Source organism: Sus scrofa, chromosome 15, assembly GCF_000003025.6.
Source record: "Sus scrofa isolate TJ Tabasco breed Duroc chromosome 15, Sscrofa11.1, whole genome shotgun sequence".
NCBI classification, from domain to species: domain Eukaryota; kingdom Metazoa; phylum Chordata; class Mammalia; order Artiodactyla; family Suidae; genus Sus; species Sus scrofa.
Window position 1 is genome coordinate 104,371,778 of NC_010457.5, and position 24,724 is coordinate 104,396,501.

At 42.7% G+C, this 24,724-nt stretch overlaps 1 protein-coding gene across 1 annotated transcript in view; it reads left to right on the forward strand.

Moving 5' to 3' along the window:
- AOX4 (aldehyde oxidase 4) overlaps nucleotides 1-21,659 on the forward strand; it is a 63,564-nt gene extending 41,905 nt beyond the window's left edge. Inside the window, exons 22-35 of the mRNA XM_021075511.1 lie at nucleotides 461-594; nucleotides 2,515-2,602; nucleotides 2,921-3,007; nucleotides 3,186-3,377; nucleotides 4,580-4,807; nucleotides 7,740-7,835; nucleotides 10,308-10,436; nucleotides 11,410-11,484; nucleotides 12,494-12,546; nucleotides 13,287-13,401; nucleotides 13,563-13,628; nucleotides 16,287-16,472; nucleotides 18,540-18,707; nucleotides 20,900-21,659. Of these exons, the coding sequence (XP_020931170.1) occupies nucleotides 461-594; nucleotides 2,515-2,602; nucleotides 2,921-3,007; nucleotides 3,186-3,377; nucleotides 4,580-4,807; nucleotides 7,740-7,835; nucleotides 10,308-10,436; nucleotides 11,410-11,484; nucleotides 12,494-12,546; nucleotides 13,287-13,401; nucleotides 13,563-13,628; nucleotides 16,287-16,472; nucleotides 18,540-18,707; nucleotides 20,900-20,953 (1,671 nt within the window). The 3' untranslated portion in view covers nucleotides 20,954-21,659. The remainder of the gene's footprint in view (nucleotides 1-460; nucleotides 595-2,514; nucleotides 2,603-2,920; nucleotides 3,008-3,185; nucleotides 3,378-4,579; nucleotides 4,808-7,739; nucleotides 7,836-10,307; nucleotides 10,437-11,409; nucleotides 11,485-12,493; nucleotides 12,547-13,286; nucleotides 13,402-13,562; nucleotides 13,629-16,286; nucleotides 16,473-18,539; nucleotides 18,708-20,899) is intronic.

Sequence of the window (24,724 nt, forward strand, 5' to 3'; positions counted from 1 at the left end):
TAATGGATTAAAGGATCTGGCATATCTGTACAATGGAATATTATTCAGCCATAAAAAGGAATGGATGCAGATCTGTGCTACAATATGGACAAACCTTGAGCACACAATGCTAACTTAAAGAAGCCAGTCACAGAAGACCACATATTATATTATTCCACTCATGTAAATCCTATTGAGACAGGTAAGTCTATTGAAACAGAAAGCAAATTAGTAGCTGCCTGGTTCTAGGGGGTTAAGGTTAGGGAAAGATTAGGAGTGACTACCTAGTGAATGCAAGGTGTCTTTGGGGAAGACTCAAAATATTCTAAAATCAGATTATGACAATGGCTGCATATAGTTCTGTAACTGTTGTATTTGTTCAATTACTGAATTTCTTTTATTAGGCAGAGGAGAAATATGTAAGTAAGGAAATAAACCATTAAATTGTATTTATGTGACTTTGGGGACTTATCTCTTGCAGGAATATGTAGCTGCAGCACTAAATGTCCCAAGAAGCAGAATCGCCTGTCACATGAAAAGAGCTGGAGGAGCATTTGGGGGGAAGGTGACCAAACCCGCTCTGCTAGGCGCTGTCTGTGCTGTGGCTGCCAACAAGTAAGAGTCACAGTGACTGCAGGGCAGGTGCCACCCATGTCCCCCCAGCGCTGTACCCCAGCTTTCATCCTGTTGGTCATAGCCCTTTGTTTCCAAAGGGTATGGTGAGCATATGGGTGAAATCACACTGGGCCTGGAGCCAGGTGGGCTTATGAGCAAGCCCTGCTCTGCCCACTCACTCACAAGGTCACCTTGGGCAAGTCACCTGTTTCCTCACCTATGATAGCTACCTGTTTTCCAAGATGGTTGTGTAAAATAAGCATAATCACTATGAATTTTGACTCATTGCACAGATGTAAATATGTCTTCCTTTTTCATGAACTGCATTGGCTTTCACTTTTAAATGTTTATGTTTTAAACCATTAACATAAATCAAGCTGAGATTGGCTGAGGGGAGAAAGGGTCAGAATCCCAACCTTACAAGGGCCACATTTTCTTATGAAATAAGCTAGATCTTTTGCTACCTAGGAATGTTTTCTTAGCCTCTGCATCATCTGGGTAAAATAACCAGGCCCAAGATTAGCCATGACTTTTATGAAAATCTTGTAACTACCAAATGCTCTAAGTATATTCAGGACAAACGTAACGTGGCTACCACTACAAAAAGAAATACTATGAATGTTTTAGCTCATTGGCACTTTTTTTTTGGTCTTTTTGCCTTTTCTAGGGCCGCACCTGCAGCACATGGAGGTTCCCAGGCTAGGGGTCCAAGCAGAGTTGTAGCCACCAGCCTTCGCCAGAGCCACAGCCACTCGGGATCTGAGCCACATCTGCAACCTACACCACAGCTCACAACAACACCAGATCCTTAACCCACTGAGCGAGGCCAGGGACCGAACCCGCAACCTCATGGTTCCTAGTCGGATTCATTAACCACTGAGCCACGACAGGAACTCCTCATTGGCACTTTCCAACAACAGAGAAACTGTCTGTTAAGAACGGGTGTGCAGGCCTCCAGAAGCCAGAGGAGTCTTCAGTAGGCACTTTATGAAGGAAGAGTCTGAATGGGGACATGAGGGACCTTGACAAAGCATTGATTCTCAGCCGTTTTAGCCTCTTATGACAAATATTTTAATTACTCTTTTAATATCCCAAAGTGAAATTCATAATACTATAACCTACTTATACACATAAGTGCAAAATAATCATACAGTGCCTTAATGTAACATAAAAAGGGAATAAAAGGACAGTAACTTATAATCAAATAATGTATCTTTTCAACATCTAAATTTTCAGATGTGTCTAAACCAGAATAATTATAGCAATAGGCAGGGTTTTTTCACATTTTAATGCCGCCACACATTTCCAAAATGTTGTTTAAGGCATGTTACTACTCCTACTGAAAGCCACTAAACCAGATTTTTTTAATTAAAAAAAAATTTTTTTTCTTTGGTTTTTTTTTTTCAGGGCTGCACCTGTGGCATATGGTAGTTCCCAGACTAGGGGTCGAATTGAAGCTACAGCTGTTGGCCTATACTACAGCCACAGCAACGTGGGATCCAAGCCTCTGCAACCTTTACCACAGCTCACAGAAACACCATATCCCCAACCCACTGAGCAAGGCCAGGGATCGAACCCACATCCTCATGGATACTAGTTCAAATCGTTCCCACTGTGCCACAACAGGAACGCCTAAACATTTTTTTTTTTATTTTATTTAAGTATAGTTGATTTGCAATGTACTGAATCAGTACAACAAACTAATTCAGTTATACATATACACACATCCATTCTTTTTCAGTTATACATATACACACATCCATGTAGAAAAGAATCTACATTCTTTTCCCATGTAGATTATCACAGAATATTAGGTAGAGTTCCCTATGCTAATCCAGATTATTTTAAGCCTCCTTTCCCTTTTGACATACCTACAACTCTATGAAGCATCCAGGATATTAACAGAGTCATTTCCTATAGGACCGGCCGCCCAATACGATTTGTTCTGGAACGTGGTAATGACATGTTGATAACTGCTGGCCGCCACCCACTTTTCGGAAAGTACAAAGTGAGTAAAAGCAAAAATTTCAAGAAACCACTTAAAACGCTGTCCAGTGATAACCAACCAATAGCACAGAAAATCACTAAATTCCATACCACTTGAAAGGGATATTTGGATGCTGCCTAAAACTAATCAGAACTTTCCCTTGGAATTATGGTCAACTTGGGCACCATCCTCTGGTGTCCCTCTGGTGAATGTCACATCATTTCATGTGCCTAAGCTAGGTGTGGAGTGACAACTGTGATCATGTGTGTTTGTATACAGCACAGTCTGGATATAAAAGACCAGTGAGAAAATGGCTTTACTTGTTCTATCACTTTGCAGATTGGATTCATGAACAATGGTGTGATCAAAGCTGCTGATGTTGAATATTATATCAATGGCGGATGCACTCCTGATGAGTCTGAGATGGTAAATAAGAAATATGCCTTTCCCGTAGGTTTCCGGCTGAGCTGTCTGTGCCACACTTTATTTGCATGAATAGTCCTCATACAAATTAGATAAATTCTGTGAAAGGTTCGAGTTAGAGGTAAAATTTGGATAAGTGGTTTTGAATATTTGATAGATACGAAGTTTTGTTTTAATTCAGGTGATCGAGTTCATTGTGCTGAAATCTGAAAATGCATACAATATTCCTAATTTCCGGTGCCGGGGCAGGGCTTGCAAAACGAATTTGCCATCCAACACTGCTTTTCGAGGATTTGGCTTCCCCCAGGCCACAGTGGTAGTCGAAGCTTACATAACTGCAGTGGCTTCTCAGTGTAACTTACCTCCTGAGCAGGTAGGTAATCAGTCAGAATGCCCTAACAAAACTCTGACATTATTCGTTCAAATATATGTTGAATACCTGCATACAGCTTTATGCCAGCTTCTAAGTAGATTCAAAGAAATAAAGTATATCATCTGTCCATCAGTTAGCTCTTGCTGTGTACCAAGTCAATCATAAAACTTAGTAAATTAAAACAAGAAATAGCTCCTCCGATTCTGTGGATCAGCGGGGTAGCTCTTCTGGTCAGGGTGAGCTCAACTGGAGTTTTAGTCTAAGGCAGCTTGTCTGGTGGTCTTTGGGGAGGTCTTGGCTGAGAAAGCTCTCTCTGTTCCACAGAGTCTCTCATCCTTGCGTGGGCTAGCCAAGATCATTTCTCACAGTGGTTCAGAGAATTCCCAATAGTAGCACGAACATGGCAAGCCTTAATGCACAAGCACTTCTCAGGTCCCTGCCTGTATTGTCCCACTGGCCAGACGGGTCACATGGCCAATCCTAGAGTTGGTGCAAAAGTACTGAAGGGCATGAACAGCGAGAATGGAATAATTATGGCCATGTGTGCAAACATTCTACCGCAGTTGAAAGTTTTGGTTTTGGTTTTGGTTTTTTGTCTTTTGCCTTTTTAGGGCCCCACCTGCAGCATATGGAGGTTCCTAGGCTAGGGGTCGAATCAGAGCCGTAGTCGCCGGCCTATGCCACAGCCACAGCAATGCAGGATCCTTAACCCACCGAGTGAGGCCAGAGATCGAACCCACAACCTCATGGTTCCTAGTCGGATTTGTTTCTGCTGTGCCACGATGGGAACTCCAAGGTTTTGATGAATTAATCTGAGAACGGTTAAAAATAAGGAAATATTATGTATGAGTAAAAGGATGTGGGGGCCAGAAGAATTTTGTCTCAATATTAACAAAACTTGTGACTAAATAATAGTTAGTCCCTATTATTTCTCAGGGTTATTATGAAGTGGTGAGAATACACTTAGCCAACAACCTGGAACATGGGAAGTGTTCATTGGTAGTTTCCATTGTAATTATGGTTATTGTTATTATCATTAAGTTTACACACGTACGTTTGCACTTACTTATCCATAGATATTAAATAGTTGTTTCTTTTTCTAGAAATATTTTCTTCATATCAGATTATATAACAAAAATATGTGCCTCACATAGAGAATAAGCATATATCCTTCAAATCCTTTTTATTTTCTTGTCTTTTAGGTTAAAGAAATAAACATGTATAAAAGAACTAGCGAAACAGCCTATGGGCAGACATTTAATCCAGCACTCTTAAGAAGATGCTGGAAAGAATGTCTGGAGAAATCTTCATTCTCTGCTAGAAAACAGGCTGCAGAGGAATTCAACAAAAACAATTACTGGAAGAAGAGGGGGCTTGCTGTGGTCCCCATGAAATTTACCATTGGGATCCCCCTGACCTACTACAATCAGGTGAGGTCGAGAAGATGTCTTCTCACCACCAGCTCTTTTCCCCATGATTGTCTGAAAAAAGCAATCATGTACAATAAAGGATGGTCCCCCCAGGGAGGAAAAGAAATGGGGCCGTTTCCTCCAGCAGGAAACAAAGTGGATTTAGGTAAGCGTGTGGACTGTGGGTGTCAGAGCAGACCTGGGGTGACACAGTCCCAGGGACTTCAGAAGCAATCAACAGTCCAGCTCCTGGAGTTGGGCTTTCGGCTGGGCCTCGAGTGTGAGGATTAGAGTGTGGGGCCAAACCTCAAATCCAGGCTGGAACTGGGGGAAACAAGATGACCCCTTTCTCTCTTTCTTAATTTGTTAGTGACACCAGGTCATTTGAAGATAGAGATTCAAAAATACCTAAGAATAGAGCTACTCCCATTAACACAGAAACTTGGAATTCCTATTTGAGGCTCTGCAACTACTTTGCCTCCTTTTTAATTTCGCCTTAAACAATTTTTCATAGGGTTCTATTTCTGATTCCTTTATTTTTTGCTTCTGTCCCCATCAATGTCTGAAATAGCCTCACAACCAAACTCATATCAAGAAAAGACTATAGCCCCCTTCCTGGTGTGAATGAAGTGTAGCCAAGCTGTCTCTTTCCAAAATGACCTTCCTCACACACACTTCCTCGGAGACAGCTAACAAGGTGGAAAGCAAAGTGAGAGGGAGGGAGGGAAGGCCAGGAGAGTCTGAAGCAGATGGTCAGGTGGTATTTCGCAATCACACACTGTTCCCCTTTAAAGGAGAAAAATGCTTATAGACTCTCAATGGTTACTTATATAATTTAATAATGTTTTTTAACTGTGCAAAACCACAAAACAAAGAAGAAGCTCCTTTTCATTTGTTTGTTTTTGGTTTTTTTTTTTGTTTTTGTTGTTGTTGTTGTTTTGTCTTTTTGTCTTTTAGGGCCACATTGGCGGCATATGGAGGTTCCCAGGCTAGAGGTCGAATCGGAGCTGTAGCTGCCGGCCTATGTACGCCAGAGCCACAGCAACACGGGATCCGAGCTGCATCTGTGACCTACACCACAGCTCACGGCAACGCCAAATCCTTAGCCTATGAGCAAGGCCAGGAATCAAACCTGCACCCTCATGGATGCTAGTTGGGTTCGTTAACCACTGAGCCATGACAGGAACTCCAAGAATAAGCTTCTTAGCTCTTATGCCTTTATAAAACACAAATATGGAAATTAAATAAAAATAGTACTGTAAATGCCAGTAATGTTCAAAATAGTGACATTAACTTAACATAGTGGATTATGTTGCTTTTCTAAAACTAAATCCTCACTTACAGAACAGAACGATGGCGGTTCTGGCTGCCGCTGCACAGGGCATTTTAAAGTCTTTATCCAAAGTGTCTATGTAGTATGTGGTGCCTCACTGCCCTCCTCTTGTCTCTAATATAGCCCATCAGTCGGAGCGATTATACAATCATCTACATAAAATCTGACACGGGCTCTGACACGTGGCAGTACTGTTGATACTTGTTCATCCATTTCTCTTATTAGATTGCCATGAGGTGAAAGCACAAAGTTGAAACCTCCTATAGAAAATGTAACAGTGCTGGAGTTCCTACTGTGGCGCAGTGGTTAACGAATCCGACTAGGAACCATGAGGTTGCGGGTTCGATACCTGGCCTTGCTCAGTGGGTTAAGGATCCAGCGTTGCCGTGAGCTGTGGTGTAGGTCCCAGACATAGTTTGGATTCTGTGTTGCTGTGGCTCTGGTGTAGGTCGGCTACTACAGCTCCGATTTGACCCTGAGCCTGGGGACCTCCATATGCCGCGGCAGCGGCCCAAGAAATGGCAAAAAGACCAAAAACAAAGAAAAAGAAAAAAAAGAAAATGTAACAGTCCTGAAAACATAGTCTCAGACCCAGAGACTGGCAGAGCTAAGTTAGTTGATACTTTGAATTTGTGGTGGCGAGGACACAACAGGAGGGGAGTGACCCCAAGGGGGTGGATGCAGGATTCTGGACCAAGTGCGTGAGCTTATGACAGAGATTGCTTTACATAAAAATTCCAGTGACCTGCAGAACCAGCCAATATAGCACAGTACCCACTTTCCTGTCACCTGGTCCCTGGAGCCACAGGCCCACCCTTGGAATCTTCCATTGGAACAACCAGCCCCAGAGAGGGAAACAGCAATTAGTTTGAGGGAGGCAGCACAGCATGGGTGTGGAGGATGCTGGGCTCAAGTTAGGGGTTGTGGGTCCCAGTCCTGACTTAACTGCAAAACCAGGCACCTGGATTTGGCCAAGCCTCCTCCTGTATAGGCTTCTATTCCCCCATATGCGAAGTGAAGAATTTGGATCAGTGTATCCCAAACCTGGCCAACTATCAAAATCACCTGGGAGTTTAAAAAACGATTACATGAGCTCCAAGTCCAACCTTGTACTGAATCAGAATTTCCATAATGGGGCCCACACCCCTCCCCACTATGATTCTGAAGGTCAGCAGCATTTGGAAACTATTAAAACATCTCAAGTTTCTTCCAGCATCTCTAGTATCCAGGGCAGGTTGTGCCTAGAAATTTATTTATACAGACTCCATTTGCTTTAAAATTAATTTTCATGTTCAAGGAAGAAAGGATAACAGAGTTTTGTATAGGTTGGGGCTTTGCAGAGGCAGCTTCCAAGGCAACCACGCAATGGCTTCTGTGGGCAGGAGAACAGTGGGAGTGGAGATGAGCCACGGTTCATGTCTCTGCATTGCTGGTTTTCAAGTCTAGGGTTTATTGAAAGGGATTACCTGTAGCTACCTGTAATGGGCGTTTTTCTCCAGTGTGAACAATGAGAGACTGGCTGATTGAAGCAAAACCATTCTTTCGGTAACTTCAGCTAAACTCACAGCAATGTTTGGCCACATCCATTTCCAAACTGGTGTTACAATTAATACCCCCCAGGCTGCTGCTCTAGTCCACATCTATCTCGATGGCTCTGTCTTGGTGATTCATGGTGGCTGTGAAATAGGACAAGGTCTTCACACCAAAATGATCCAGGTGAGATACAGATCCCTTTTCTCCATCATACGAGTGTAGCACCTTACAGCCAGTTGAACAGCTTTTTATCTTGTTGACCATTCCTCTGAATGTACATGTCAATTGTAAGACATTTTGATTTCAGGAACACAAAAATGCAGGAGGGGTGAGAGAAGTGGGTGTTAGACCTGAGAAAATATGTCACATTGTTCCTACTGTATACCAAAGAACCAAGTCCATGGGTCTTCTGAAAAATGTAATTTCAATTTTCAAATGAAATATTTTTTGGTTTTACAGAAACTGCTGAAAGCAATACTGTGCTAATTCAAATCTTCATTAGATACATGTAAGGATAACCTGACCCCCTTGCTGTACAGTGGGGAAAAAAAAAAATCTTCATTAGAGATGAATATGGTTAGGAAATTATGGAAATAGGAAATTATGTTCCTAGAATTCACAGGCTGCTTAGGGACTCCACATGACTGGCCATTATATGTGCTAATTCAAAGAAATGTTTCTAATACTGTTGAAAGAGCAAGAGATTCCTGGTAATAGGAAATTTTTCTTCTTTTTTCAATATTAAATAAGAATTTGTTGAATTTGAAATCTGAACCAAAAATGAGGGTGAGGAGACAGGCACAAAAATCCTCTCTCACAATAAGAAATAGAAGATATTTTCTTTACGGAAAGAGTATTATTTAATAGTGTTCTTAGAAATAGGAAATCACAAAAATCCACAAGACCTTCTTTGAATATATCTTACTTCCTTAGAAAAAAAAAACCTTTTTGGGGGTTTCCTGGTGGCTCAGCAGTTTAACTGTCTGGCATTGTCACAGCTGTGGCACAGGTTCAATCCCTGACCCAGGAACTTTTGTGTGGCAAAAAAAAAAATAAATAAGTAAATCAAAATGTTTTGCCTGCAAAATGCCCCACAAAAGAAACATAATCTGCTGAATTGTCTTGAACAATGAGGAAAAGATGAAGATAAAACAGTAAGACCAGACCTCAACCTTGTCTGCATGTGTCGTACTAAACTAGATGTCTCAGAGTGACCATACTGCCTGCCACATGCCTTCTGTGAAACTACTGTAAAAGAAAATACAGAAAGATTCTTTGGTTGGCCACATGTCTCTGGAAAATGACATATCCAAACTTACAAGCTTTTGCATAGCAAAGGAAACTATTAAAAAAAAAAAAAAAAGACAGCCTGCAGAATGGGAGAAATAGTTGCAAACGATGCAGCCACCAAGAGCTTAATCTCCAAAATATACAAACAATTCATACAATTCAACAACACCAAAAACAAACAACCCAGTCGAAAATTGGTCAGAAGACCTAAATAGACATTTCTCCAAAGAAGACATTTGGATGGCCAATAGGCACATGAAAAAATGCTCACATCACTAATTATTAGAGAAATGCAGATGAAAACTATAATGAGGTACCACCTTGCACCAGTCAGCATGGCCATCATTAAGAAGTTTACGAATAACAAATGCTGGAGATGGTGTGGAGAAAAGGGACCCCTCCCACACTGCTGTTGGGAATGTAAATTGGTACAACCACTATGGAAAACAGTATGGATGTACCTCAGAAAACTAAATATAGAACTACCATATGACCCAGCAATCCCACTCTTAGGCATATATCCGGACAACTTTCCTTGAAAAAGATACATGTACCTGTATGTTCATTTCAATACTATTCACAATAGCCAAGACATGGAAACAACCTAAATGTCCATAGACAGATGGATTAATGAGATGTGGGACATACAATGTATTATGGATTAATATATATTAATGTATAATGGAGTAAGAAAATGTGGTGCCTACAATGGAATACTACTCAGCCATAAAAAGAACAAAATAATGCCATTTCTAGCAACATGGATGCAATTAGAGAGTCTCACAGTAAGCAAGGTTAAGTCAGAAAGAGAAAGATAAAGACCCTATATTATCACTTATATGTGGAATATAAAATATGGCACAAATGAAGCTATCTACAAAATAGAAACAGACTCACAGACATAGAGAACACACTTGTGGTTGCCAAAGTGGAGAGGAGGGGAGTGGGATGAACTGGGAGTTTAGGGTTAGTAGATGCAAACTATTATATTTTAAAATGAATGAGCAATGAGGTCCCACTGTGTAGCACAGGGAACTGTATCCAGTCTCTTGAGTTAGACCATGATGGAAGATAATATAAGAAAAGAAAGGTATGTATATGTATGCCTGGGTCACTTTGCTGCACAGCAGAAAGTGGCACAACTTCATAAATCAACTATAATAAAAAAAATTTTAATAAAATGAAAAAAAACTTCAAACTCAAATAATCTGTATGTAAAACCTAAGATGCTCTCTTAAATGTTTGTCACTATAGGATAGCCAGGCTTTATACCCAGTACAAAGAAGAATTAAAAGGTTTTTAGCATGTGAGGAGGGAGAATTAGAGTCAGTGAAGTAAATAATATTTTTCTTCTGTTCCTGGCAGGTGGCGAGTCGAGAACTGAACATCCCCGAATCGTATATACACCTGCCTGAGACGAGCACAATCACGGTACCCAACGCTGTCTTCACGGCCGGGTCAATGGGGACAGACATCAACGGGAAGGCCGTGCAGGTGACTCTTCTTTCACTTCATGGTCACCCAGTGACTGTGCTGGAAGGGACTTTGTCCCATCCCTTCTTTCATGAAACATGAAACTGAGGCCAAGAGGGGGCAAGCGACAGGTTCTGAATCACTGGCAGAGCCAAGACTCCAAGTGGTTCCAGTTCCCTCTGTGGGCCTCTTCTTCCCACCCTTGAATAAAATCTAACTATAATTTTTCTCATCACTCAGCTAACTTAAAATCCATTGGTCACATTTATTAACAGAAACCGTCTCATTTCAGTAATTTAAAAGTCCGGTCCAAAATTCCAAAATGTACTTCAAATTGCAGTGTCTCTACTCCTTCCCAGCTTGTGCCTGCAGGTAGAAAGGGGCCGGTGTGGCTTCTCTCCATTTCCCCCCCTGACTTTCTCGCCTCCCACCACCTTCCTAGCCTACATTTCAGACCCTTGTAAAGTCCAGGGAAGAGCGAGCACAGAGGAAAGAGGCAGAATGGGTTTTACTGGCTGGCATCGATGTGGTCTGGCCCTGTTACATCTGACTCCTTCCCTCATGGACACCACTCTGAACTCCTTAGCATCCCTTCTGGGCATCTTTGCAATGGGCGGTGCCTCTCCTACGGCTTTAGCCACTTGTGAGGTTCCCCAGCCCCACCCTGAGCCCCAGGCCACCTCTGGCCTCTTTCTGCAGAGACAGCTCCTCCCTTGCAGGAAGGCTTGATACATGGGGTCCTCTGAAATCTAAAGATTAGAGGTTCCCAGGAGCTGGGAGGCAGAGGAATGGGAGAGTCTTCTTTTCTTTTCTTTTCTTTTCTTTTTTTAGTAGCAATGTATCTTTTATTTTGTTTTTTATTATTTTTGGGGGGCCGTGCTTGCTGCAGGTTCACAAAACTAACAGTCTACATTTGAGTTGATTTAAATATTTCACATGTTGCTATTCCCTGTGCCTTTTATTTCTTATGTCATTTCAAGTATTTTATTTTTAGAACGCCTGCCAAATTCTCATGGCCCGTCTTCAGCCAGTCATCAGGAAAAACCCTAAGGGAACATGGGAGGACTGGGTGAGTGTTCTCTTTATTATCCCTGCAGGAAAAAGACAAACACATCCACTTGGGTCAAACCAAGCATTTAACTTTTTTGTTGTCGTTTGCTTGTTTTGCTTCTTAGAGCCGCACCCACGGCATATGGAGATTCCCAGGCTAGGGGTCTAATCGGAGCTGTAGCTGCTGGCCTACACCACAGTTCAAGGAAACCCACTGAGCGAGGCCAGGAATCAAACCCGAAACCTCATGGTTCTTAGCTGGATTCGTTTCCTCTACACCACAACGGAAACTCCCAGAGCCTAATTTCTCACGGAGCATGATAACAGCATAAGCTGTAAGGTAAAACACACCTAGTGTTGCTGCCTCTGCCTGTGGGACAGTTACCCCCTTGGTGCCTCGGGGCCTTGATTTTCTCACCAGAGCAATGGAGATGAGATAATAGTGGTCCTAATATCAAAGAATTACTCCATTTTTAATAATTTTGTCATAATGATATTGTTATTATTAAGAATTATTTTTAATTCTTATTCTTTTTATTACCATTAGTAGTACTATTCCCAGCCCTACCCAGTTTACTCCAGCAGGGAAGCTGCCATAATATACTGGGACTACCACTTGAACTATTTGGGGGAAAAGAGTGAAAACACATACATACATATATACATGCACACATATAGCCACCTATACACATGTGTTTAAATATACATATATGCATCCCTGTGTGCATATATGAATGTGGCCTAGCTCCTTTTCTAATTTAAGAAGCCAAAAAAAGGATGAAAAAATAATAAACTTGTACACTGTGGTCTCAAAAAATAGAGGATCCCAAAGCATAACCTGCAGCTGCCTTTCGGCACCTCCCTTGAAAAGCATGACCTGTTGGGTTGTACAGACATAGGTCTCGCTCAGGGTGGACGCACATGCAGAGCTTGGTGCAAACAAGAGGAGGCTTCAAGCCCCCCGTGGAAGCCCTTTTTCATTACTTTCCCCACACTTATATTTCTTTGTAACCAATCATCTCTTCCAGGTTGCAAAAGCCTTTGAGGAATCCATCAGTCTCTCAACTACCGGATATTTCAAGTAAAGGACATTTTCACTTGGACTGCGGTGACACTTGGGCAGGGGTGGTGTGTGCTCACCTCTCTGAACAGATGCCCGAGGAGCACTGGCGCTCTGCTGGGCCCAGTGCTAACCCTCAGTCAGGGCAGGGAGGTCTAGGGAGGGCCAGGGATTCCTCAGGGCCACAGCTGTTTACCAACCGGGAGGGACACCACAACGAGCTGCCACAGTGGAGGGACACTCGGACCCACCCCAGCAACGGAGCGCTGGAGGGTGGGGTTGGGCACCAGGAGACCTTCTCCCTGTGTCTACAGGGTTCTCTTGCAGTTCTTTTTTTTTTTTTTTTTTTTTGTCTTTTTGCCTTTTTCTAGGGCCGCCTCCGTGGCATATGGAGGTTCCCAGGCTAGGGGTCCAATCGGAGCTGTAGCTGCCGGCCTACACCACAGCCACAGCAACACCAGATCTGAGCCGCGTCTACAACCTACACCACAGCTCACTGCAACGCTGGATCCTTAAGCCACTGACCAAGGCCAGGGAGCGAACCCGCAACCTCATGGTTCCTAGTCGGATTCGTTAACCACTGCGCCACGACGGGAACTCCTTCTCTTGCAATTCTGATCCCACAGTCTCCCTCACAGGGGAAGGGGAAGAAGGTCTTCAGCCACGGGGAGTGCTGTGTTCATCGCCGGGACCCAGAGCACGGCAGGCAGTCTGTCCACTAATGGGAAAAATGCCTTTTCTTTTCATTCCTGATTTCTCAGAGGCTACCAAACAAATATGGACTGGGAGAAGGGGAAAGGGAACCCTTACCCGTATTTTGTCTGTGGAGCATCCTGTTCTGAGGTTGAAGTCGACTGTCTGACGGGGGCTCATAAGGTAAAGAGCACAGCATGTTCTTCGTCTTCACGAGCATTGTTCTCGATGCTCTAAGTCAACTTGATCTTCCTGGCGGAAGAACCAATGACAGATCTATCATTTTAGTAAAGATCTATTTTAAGGAAATAATACTTCCCATTATATATTCTCTCTTGACACAGCTCCTTAGGACTGACATCTTTGTGGATGCTGCTTTCAGCATAAACCCAGCCCTGGATATTGGACAGGTGCGTGATACCAGAACTGCCCCCACAGGGCTTTTTGGTCAGTTCCATTCAGAATATTCTTTCCCAGAGTCCTCAAAATGTTGTTTATACCTGGTGCAAGTGTTCTGCAGGTATATTATATATTAAACACACAAAGAGGTAAAATATTGGAAGAAAATGCGTGAAAAAGTTAACATTCCTTGCATGGCAGGTATATGTGTGATTTAACGTGCTTTGTAATTCTCCGTGCTTTCTAATTTTTCTTCAGTGAACATCAAAATGTTCATAATTAGGAAACATGCTATAAATATATAATAATAAAATTACAACAGTATTCAAATTAATAAGGCATTTAAATAGCCCACAGTGTGGAGAAATATAAAAGAAATGCTTAAACATTTTTCCCCCTTGCTGAATTTCTGATTTTTATTGCACAAATAAGTAAAATTAACACAGCCAAAGTCCTTTTAAATTCTGAGTTAAAACCTTTCTAGCTGAGGAGTTCCCATTGTGGTGCAGCAGAAATGAGTATGACTAGTATCCATGAGGATATGGGTTTGATCCCTGGCCTTGCTCAGTGAGTTGGGGATCCCATGTGGCTGTGGCTGAGGTGTAGGCCTACAGCTGCAGCTCCGATTCTACCCCTAGCCTGGGAACTTCCATATGCCACAGGTTTGGCCCTAAAAAGCAAAAACAAAAAAACAAAAAACTTTTCTAGATGTTGTAGCTTTACTTTTTTCTAGCCTGTTACTCGAAGTGGGTTCCAAAAACCAGCCATATCAACCCTCCTAAGACCTGCCAACCAGCTCCTGGTGAGGGGAGTCACCTGGTCCTCAGTCCACCCCTGGGGAACAGTCTGAACAGGCTGAGCAAGCAGCCCAGCATCAAACCCAACAGACCTGTGGTACCTTCATGTGCCAACAGCTTCCCACTGTCCCAAGTCCTAGGAGAATGATTTATCTAGATCAGCCAATGTGCTTTATAAAGAACAAGTGAGGAGTTCCTGCTGTAGCTCAGTGGTTAATGAACCTGACTAGTATCCATGAGGACTCAGGTTCCATCCCTGGCCTCACTCAGTGGGTTAAGGATCTGGCCTTGCCGTGAGCTGTGGTATAGGTCACAGACTCTGCTCAGATCCCACGTTGCTGTGTCTATGGCGTAGGCTGGCAGTTGTAGCTCCAATTCAACCCCTAGCCTGAGAACCTCCATATGCCATGGGTGCAGCCCTAAAAAGACAAATAAAAAAAAAAGAACAAGTGGGTCCCTGGATATTTCTCAAAATGCACTCCTCAGACCCCACAACAGAAGAACCTTTAGTGTTTATTGGAAATGAGGATTCCTGGCCCGCCCAGACCCAGACTTGCCCTATCATAACTTTACGAGGCTGGGACTTGAAATCTGCACACTTAACCTCACCTGAAATTCATTGCAGCCAGTAAGGCCTGAGAACCACAGCTAGCCCCAGGCCCTGCCTCCCATTCCCTCTTCATCCTCCTCCTCCCAGCTCACTCCTGTCTGTTTTTGCCTTAAGCAGAGGCAAAAAGAAAGATATCATAATCAGAAAAATCTTATATTTGTCCCATTTGGAAAAGGAAAGAAAACCAGAAATGGGTTAGATGGGAACTCTTGAAATTTGATCTCTTCCTTCAGAGACATGTATTTGGAAATAACCAAACTTAGTGTTTAAATTTGTTTACCTTATTCTTTAATTTTACATTGCAATAAAATACAAACTCTACTTCAGTTTTTTTAACTTCCAGGAAGATACCCCTTTGAAACACAACTCTCTTTTTCTTTTTTTTTTTTCTTTTTTTTTTTTTTTTGGTCTTTTTGCCATTTCTTGGGCCACTCCCGTGGCATATGGAGGTTCCCAGGCTAGGGGTCTAATCAAAGCTGTAGCCGCTGGCCTACACCAGAGCCACAGCAGCGCAGGATCAGAGCCGCGTCTGCGACCTACACCACAGCTCACGGCAATGCCGGATCGTTAACCCACTGAGCAAGGGCAGGGATCGAACCCGCAACCTCATGGTTCCTAGTCGGATTCGTTAACCACTGCGCCACCGCAGGGACTCCCTCTCTTTTTCCTAAGAGTGCAATCATTTGTAAATAAAGTACAACATGGCTTTTAATTTAATACATTTAATTTAATAAAAATAACTTTTCCAATCCAACTCATTTAACATTGATCTACTCTAGGAGTTCCCATTGTGGTACAGTGGAAACGAATCCAACTAGTAACCATGAGGTTGCGGGTTCAATCCCTGGCCTCACTCAGTGGATTAAGGATCCAGCGTTGCTGTGAGCTGTGGGGTAGGTCACAGAAGCGACTCAGATCTGTGGCAGTGGCATAGACTCCTAGCCTAGGAACCTTCATATGCCACGGGTTTGGCCCTAAAAAGACAAAAAAAAAAAAAAAAGACTTGGGGGTCTGACAAATCTGGTGGGCTGGGAGGATTACCCACAACTTGACAAGTGTGGGTTCCTGGAGTATGGGGTCCCTGGGTGAAAAGAGCTAGGGATGGGGTCAGGCAGGGTGGCAGGCACCGGATCCCAAAGCACCCTTTGTAAAGTCCACCACAGTGCTTTCAGGAATGGCTTGCTATGGTCCAGAATTCCATTTCCAGTCACGTTGGAATTTGATCAATATCATATGCTTATAAACTGAAATTTTGCCTGTAGGTTGAAGGAGCATTTATCCAAGGCATGGGACTATATACCACAGAAGAACTGAAATACTCCCCAGAAGGTGTGCTTTATTCTCGGGGCCCAGATGACTACAAAATTCCCACCGTCACTGAAATACCCAAAGAGTTTTATGTCACTTTGGTGCGTTCTCAAAATCCCATAGCCATCTACTCATCCAAGGTAAGAACTCGAGGCCTCTATGTGGGTTTGCTAGGGCTGCGATAATAGAATACCACAGACTGGGCTGTTTAAACAACAGAGATATACTTTCTCACAGTTCTGGTGGCCAGAGGTCCGAGATGAAGATTTGATTTCTTTTGAAGGCTGTCTTTGGCTTGCAGGGGGCCACCTTCTCACAGTGTCCTCATGTATCATGTGTATACACAAGCCTGGTGTCTCTCTCCGTGTGTCTTAATATATTTTTCTTATAAGGATGCTGGTCATACTGGGTTGAGGCGTACTCTCAAATCCTTATTTCTGTTTAAAGACTTCTGTAAAGACCTTATCTCCAAATATGGTCACATTCTAAGGTACTGGGGATTAAGACTTCAGCATATGAGTTTGAGGAGGGCACAAGTCAGCCATAGAAACATCTTCTTTCAAGAAATCAAATGGGAGTTCCCTCGTGGCTCAGCAGGTTAAGGATCCAGGGTTGTCACTGCTATGGCGCAGGTTGGATCCCTGGCCCAGGAATTTCCACATGCCAAGGGTGCAGCCCTCCCCCCCGACAAAAAAAAGAAATGATGAAGCAGTCCCCTGAATTTGTTTAGTCCTTGGAGTTGCAATTCCCAAAAGGATAAGGGAAAAAAGCAAGAATTTACTGACTTTAGAAGCCCAAGTAGAGTCTCCATTCTTGGGAGAGATTATTAAACAGTTTAAATCAAGCAAGAAGGGTCAAAGAGGAGTCAAATATCTTGGATTATTGGGCTCAGTGCCACCATGAGATAAAACCGAAGCTGTAAGCAAATTTCACTGGCTCAGAGCCTTCTTTTCTGCACCCTTCCTGTGACCTCCAGACTCAACCATTTCTTGCTCATGCTGCCTCTCCCCACACCCTCCCCAAGTCAGAAAGGACTTTCATACAAGCTTCTCACTGCCAATTTGCTCTGAGGTGTTAATGGCCACTGATACAAAAGGTGTTGACTCCATGATCCCTAAAGCCCATAGGCTCTAACGGGCCTGTAAAGACTTATGACAAGATCCCCAAACACAAGTGCAAAACACACAGCTTCTTCAACTTAAGCTCTGTTCTGAACCCACATCTGGCCAGACAGACCACAACTTCAACCTCAGATTTCCAGAGAGTTCCCTCTCTTTCTTAGGAGTAGGTCAAGGTTGAGAGGAAGGTAGGACTCTTCTGTTTGAACAGCCTCTGTCTCCACTTTACCAGACTTTGACCAGGGGAATCTCTAAAGATTGTCTTGATGCAGGCACAACCCTGTCCCTTGGGGTTTAGCCACCTTTCTGCCAGTTAGGCTCTCTGCTCTCAACCTCACCCCCTGCTCCAATCCTCAGAGGAAACCCCTCCTTCCATCAGCTCCACCTCTCCCTCCACATTTGCTTCAGAGTGAAAACCACAGCTTTTCACTGGGATAGCCTTTCTCTGCTTGGGCCCTTGGTCCCATATCTCCACTAAGTCCCCGGACACAGACCAAGGACCAGACTATTTTGAAGAAAGAAAGAAAAAAAAAAATCAGTTCAAAGATGCATTGCTGAATCATTACAAATATAATACCACTGACACTGTTAATTCAAAAGCACCCAACACGTATCAAGGAAGTTAACACGTATGAAAACTTGAACAGTCCACCCTCCAGAGGCAACCACCTCACTGTCGTGCAAGCTCGGCTCTGAAGACCGTGGTTGTTTGTTACGGTTTTGAGTTAAACACAAATGGTCTGCATCCCCAGTTGGAGTGTTCTAGAAGACACTGAGGGCATTTGTCTCCAGGACTTTACCTGGGTGGGAAACAGGAGTTTTTAGCTGCCTGGAGTCCTAATGTCCTGGCACATTTTCATGAGCTACTCTGAGGAGGAGCCTACGCACAAATCAACACGGGGAAAATTCATGTCATGTCATAATTCTGATACACTCCATTAGGAGGGTTATAAAGCCAGGAAAGGAAGTGTGTGTGTCTGTGTGTGTGTGTGTGTCTGTGTGTGTGTGTGTGCAGACACGCACACATGCACAAATTAGTCCTGTAAAAGAACCGTGCATTTCTGACAGTCTTTTTGTCCTCCTCCTCAGGGGTTGGGTGAGGCTGCAATGTTCTTGGGATCCTCCGTGTTGTTCGCCATATACGATGCAGTGACCGCTGCCCGCAGAGAGAGGGGGCTGACCAAGACCTTCACCCTGAGTAGCCCAGCAACCCCTGAGCTGATTAGGATGACTTGTGTGGACCAGTTTACTGACTTGGTAAGTGTAGGGAGGAGAGGTCCCATCATAAGCACCCCCTATGTGGGCTCTCAGGTTCTTGGTATGGATTCGTAACCATGAAAAAATTACAGGGTAGATTCATCTTTTCCGATTAAAATTCTCATTCTGCTTTTTCTTGCTACTTCCTATACACTTCAAACTGCAAACATAACTGCAAAGCTAGTGACCCTCTTCAAATAAAAGTTTAAATGTTTCAGACGCCAAAGAAATGCTCACTTAACTGAACCAGTGCTCATAGTAAATGAACATGGTAGGTTCTTTAAACATTTTTTCAAGATGCAGTTGATATGGTATTTTAATTATCTCAATAACTAAGTTAGATTAAATAGATATCTGATCAATTATTCAGAAAGTATTTGTCAAGAAAACTAATAAAAATAATTTAAATGAAAATTTTGGTTACTGGACCAGAACATGGAAGCAGAGCTAGATGACAGGATGTCAGACCCAGGGGACATTTCAAAAGGAAAATCCCAGAAACATCCACACAGCAAATGAACTATGGTCATGAAGAAACAATTGAGAGATTTGAATTTCTTTTTCAATAAAAACTCATATCCCACCCCCAGCCTTCAGAAAGAAATGGCCTCAAAAATGGAGATACATCCAACAGTACTACAGGCTTGGTTTTAGAACCATAGAGCGAACTCAAGAAAGCCAAATACAAGGGTTTTCAGCCAACGCAAAAAGCTCACAACAGCAATTAGCTGAGGCAGGAATCCAGATCAACTCTTCCAAGGGAAACATGGACACACCTCCCAGACCCCCTAATGCTGCCTCTCCTGCCTCTCTAGTTTATGCAGGTCATCCAATACCTTCCTTCTAACTCAGAGTATGGCCCCATTTGAAGGCTCTCTCAGACCATTCTCTTGGCCACAAATGGTCCATTTTGGCTGCTGCCAAGACCCTAGTATATTCTGCCTCTCTCCCATTTTGGAATCCCCAGCTATCTCCACAAGCTTCCATTCTAATTCTTTTGGCCCTTTGTCATCACAAAATCTTAGCGAGAGAAGCTAGATACAGAAAGTCATGTATTATTATGATTCATAATGATTCCCATTCAAGGGACAGCTTTTTCAGCAGTAAAAAGGAAAAAACAAGATATGCATATAATGGGAGTTCCCTGGTGGCTCAGCGGGAACTCCCATAATGTGTTATATATAATGAGACTTATAAAGACAGTTATCTTTTTTCCTGCTTCTTTGTTTTGATTTTGTTTTTGTTTTTGTTTTTTAAGATTTAGTTAGGGAGCGGGGAGGGAGTGGGACGCACTGAACGTTTGGTGTTAGTAGATGCAAACTATTACATTTAGAATGGATACGCAATGAAATCCTACTGTATAGCACAGGGAACTATATCCAACCTCTTGAGATTGACAGAAGATAATATAAAGAAAAGAATGTATACATAATGTATGACTGAGTCACTTTGCAGTACAGCAGAACTTGGCATAACATTATAAATCAACTATACTTTAATAAGAAAGAAAAAAGAGGGAGTTCCCATCGTGGGTCAGCAGAAAATGAATCTGACTAGTATCCATGAGGATGCAGGTTCGATCCCTGGCCTCATTCAGTGGGTTAAGGATCCAGGGTTGCCGTGAGCTTTGTGTCTCCAGATGTGGCTCAGATCCCGCGTTGCTGTGGCTGTGATATAAGCCGGCAGCTACAGCTCCAATTTGACGCCTAACCTAGGAACCTCCATATGCCACAGGTTCAGCTCTAAAAAGACAAGAAAAGAAAGAAAGAAAAGAAATAGAAAATTTTGAGTCACTGGGCACACTTTGATATCCCTTGTAATCACACACTAATAGAACGTAGTTCAGTTTTCCAGCTGCTAAAAATATATCTAGACCTATGGAGACTATTCCTATTTTGAACTGTGTACTGCAGCCTTAAATGAGTCTCCAGTATAAAATGAGATTGCACTTTATGTCCTTGTGGTTACAGAGCTTCTGAATAGGTGCATCTTATCCCAAACATAAGCTTATGTGGATAAGGAGATTTATGACTCAAGACTTGAAAGAAAAGTGAAAATTATATAATTTTGATAATAATAAAATGGATATTTATTTGCTCTTTTTTAAAAAATAATCTTTTCTCTGAATTACAACTTTTTTCATGTAACTATTTTAATACTAACTATCCTTCTTCCTTTGATCTTTTTTTTAGATTCCCAGAGATGATCCTTCAACATTTACACCTTGGTCCATCCATGTGTCTTAATCCTATATTTTCCTCAGAAAATGAAAGAATACATGGTGGACCTTAAAATTTTCATATTTGAGCAAAATACAGGTTCGCTCCCAAATGTCAAGGGTAATTTTAGCATCTTTTAAGTATACTCTATAGTTTAAGTCACTGCATGATTGTGTTTTAAGATTCATATTTTCACCAAAATGTAAAATGAAACTTAGAATCAAATTCTTCTCTTCACTTTATATTGTCCTGAAGATCTACAGCCTCATAGTTTTAAACTATGGTGGAGTTTTCATTACCCTAGAACAACTCAAGAGAGACTGTTCAGACTTTGTTCTACAGAAATCTGCTCACCACCAAAATTGTCCACCCCAAAAACTCTGGAGATTGGATTCCCCAAAGCCAGTGGTGTGCCAGAAATAACCAGCTACCCTGGAGAAATCCACGATTTATAGTGTTTGCCAATTTCCATGGTGTAAATACTCCCACATTGGCCAACTCTCAGCCACTGACCTGAGGTCTCTGAATGTAGAATTGGAGAAGATGCTCAAAATCAGCTCACGATCTCCAGCAGTGCAAGCCCACTATCCTTGGATTCCTGCCACTCCCTGCCACTTGTTTAGATGAGGCTTAGAAAAGTAAACCATCCTGGAGTTCCCGTCGTGGCGCAGTGGTTAACGAATCCGACTAGGAACCATGAGGTTGCGGGTTCGATCCCTGCCCTTGCTCAGTGGGTTAAGGATCCAGCGTTGCCGTGAGCTGTGGTGTAGGTTGCAGACGCGGCTCGGATCCCGCGTTGCTGTGGCTCTGGCGTAGGCTGGCGTCAACAGCTCCGATTAGACCCCTAGCCTGGGAACCTCCATGTGTGGCGGGAGCGGCCCAACAAATGGCAAAAGACAAAAAAAAAAAAAAAAAAAGAAAGAAAGAAAGAAAAGTAAACCATCCAGAGCCTCCACCCAGTCCTCATCTGCCATGAGCCATGCACACAATGTCTTCCTTACCTGGAAAATGACACAGAGTGAAAAAAAAAAAAAAAAATCTCAAATCCCTTTGATGTCCCTTGCTTTGGCTTAATGTCTAAAAGGTAAAATCAGCACCACCTTCCTTCTGCCATATCCAAGAGCCTCAAAATCCTCTGGGTTCTTTTTCAGTTATTTCTTAGCTATGTTAAATTGCATTTTCCTAAGAAAATGTGGTCTCGTGCCAAAGAAAATGTTCCGTTCCCGGTGAGGTTCGAAAACAAATAAACTAAATCATTTGTTGGGATCTGCGTGCTAGATATTAAAGCTCTGCATTTATTAATAGTAATTTGGGGAGTTCCCTAGTGCCTTAGTAGGTTAAGGATCCAGTGTTGTCATTGCACTGGCTCTGGTTGCTGCTGTAGCATGGGTTTGATCCCTGGCCCAGGGACTTCCTCAAGCCACGGGCACAGCCAAAAAAAAAAAAAAAGGTAATTTTGCAGTGGGAGAATAACTGCATGTTAGCAATTGTTTATGTGTGTACGTAACCAGATTAGAAGAGGGCTGGTAGTAGAAAGGAAAGGGTTCTTTCCAAAGAAAAAGCTCACGAGTCCATCTCTCATTCTCAGAGAAATAGAGGTGTGTGTGTGTGAGAGAAAGAGGGAGGGAGGGAGTTGGCCTCTTATTCTAAGAGAAGTAGGGGTGTGTGTGTGTCTGTCTGTATCTGTGTACATATGTTTTTAAGTGTCTGTTTGAATTCGCCCAATAATCTAGACTACCTGGAACCCAGCCCATAAAAACTCATTGTGCTAAACAGAACAGTAAAAATAGGGTCACTGGCATATTCTTCTAACAAATAGGAAGACACATTAATCACAAACATAAATTGATTTTAAAAATATTACTTTATACACTGTGCGGGCAAGGCCGCTGACAGCAGAATTGGGTTTTTATAAAACAAGTCTCATCACTCCAGTATTTTTAATTAACTTGAAGAATTGGGGTTGTAGAGTAAGCATTTATAAAAATAGCACATTTTAGGAGTTTCTGTCATGGCCCAGGGGTAAGGACCCTGACTAGTATCCATCAGAACATGGGTTCAATCCCTGGCCTCGCTCAGTGGGTTAAGGACCCAGCATTTCCATGAGCTATGGTGTGGGTCACGGACATGCCTTGATCCTGTGTTGCTGTGGCTGTGGCATAGGCCAGCAGCTGCAGCTCCTGGGAACTTCCATATGCCTCAGGTACAGCCCTAATCCCTAATTAGACAAAAAAAAAAAAAAAAAATACATTTTAACGGAGAGCAAGTTTCAAACAAGGTTGCTATTCAATTATCTTTAAAATCTGACAATGTATAGTATCTTATAAATGTAATCCATATTACTAATTTAGATAAATATCTTATTATCTGTCTAATTATAAATGTTATTAACAGTGATCATCATGCTAAAAGTATATAAAATGATCTTTTTAACCAGTGGACTCAGTAAACAGTCAAGCACCCTTAAAAAAGCACATGATTATTATTAACTCTGGGTGAAACTGCTAGTGCTTGTTCCTCATAGAAACTTCCCTTTACTATTGCTTAATTGTGGGTTCAATAAAAGTTTGTCAGGAGAAACTCTACTTAAAAGAGACACATGCACCTGCATGTTCATTGCAGCACTATTCACAATAGCCAGGACATGGAAACAACCCAAATGTCCATCAACAGATGATTGGATTCGGAAGATGTGGTATATACACAATAGAATACTACTCAGCCATAAAAAAGAATGACATAATGCCATTTGTAGCAACATGGATGGAACTAGAGAATCTCATCCTGAGTGAAATGAGCCAGAAAGACAAAGACAAATACCATATGATATCACTTATAACTGGAATCTAATATCCAGCACAAATGAACATCTCCACAGAAAAGAAAATCATGGACTTGGAGAAGAGACTTGTGGCTGCCGGACGGGAGAGGGAGGGAGTGGGAGGGATCGGGAGCTTGGGCTTATCAGATACAATTTAGAATAGATTTACAAGGAGATCCTGCTGAGTAGCATTGAGAACTATGCCTAGATACTCATGTTGCAACAGAACAAAGGGTGGGGGAAAAAATGTATACATGTAAGAAAACTTGATCCCCATGCTGTACAGCGGGGAGGGGAAAAAAAAATTCCCTTCAGAAAAAAAAAAATTGTTAGGAGGGAAATAACACTTGGCAGGTGCTACCCTCGCTGCCTTTGTTCATTCAACTTAAAAGAACCCATGGGGCCAAGGCTGTCTTACTTCTCCTGGACCAAAAGTTAATGATGAACAGTTTCGTGGTGGTGAAGGGCTTTATTTTCATTTAGTGTCTTGACCCTGCAGACATGCACATGCATTCAAGTTTTAGAAATGGGGCAGGGGAGGAGGGGTGAAAAAGCTGGGAAGGTCAAAAGGGTCAAGAGGGCTTGGAGAGCTACCTTGTTTCTTTCAAGGGAAAAACTTTACCTCCTCCACACTTGATACTTTCAGAGATGTAAACTGCCCTCATTCTTCTTACTGTCAGAGCGGCAGCTACAATGGATGGAGTTTTCCAGAAGCGGTTGCTGAGATAGGTTCCGGGCAGGGTGTTTCTTAGGGATCAATACCTGAGAAGGGAAGGTTGAGGAAGCAGAGTTGGGCAGAGGGAGAAGGCAAGCAACGCAGGCCCCTTGAAGCAACAGGAAGCCAGCAGGGCGGTGTCCCGCTCAGGATGAAATGGACAGACCTCTGGGTCCCCAAGAGACTCTGTCACGGGACTGCCTGAGAAAAGCTTTACTGAGCAAGGAAGTTCCTCTGCCCCAGGCAGACCCTGAGGGCGCTG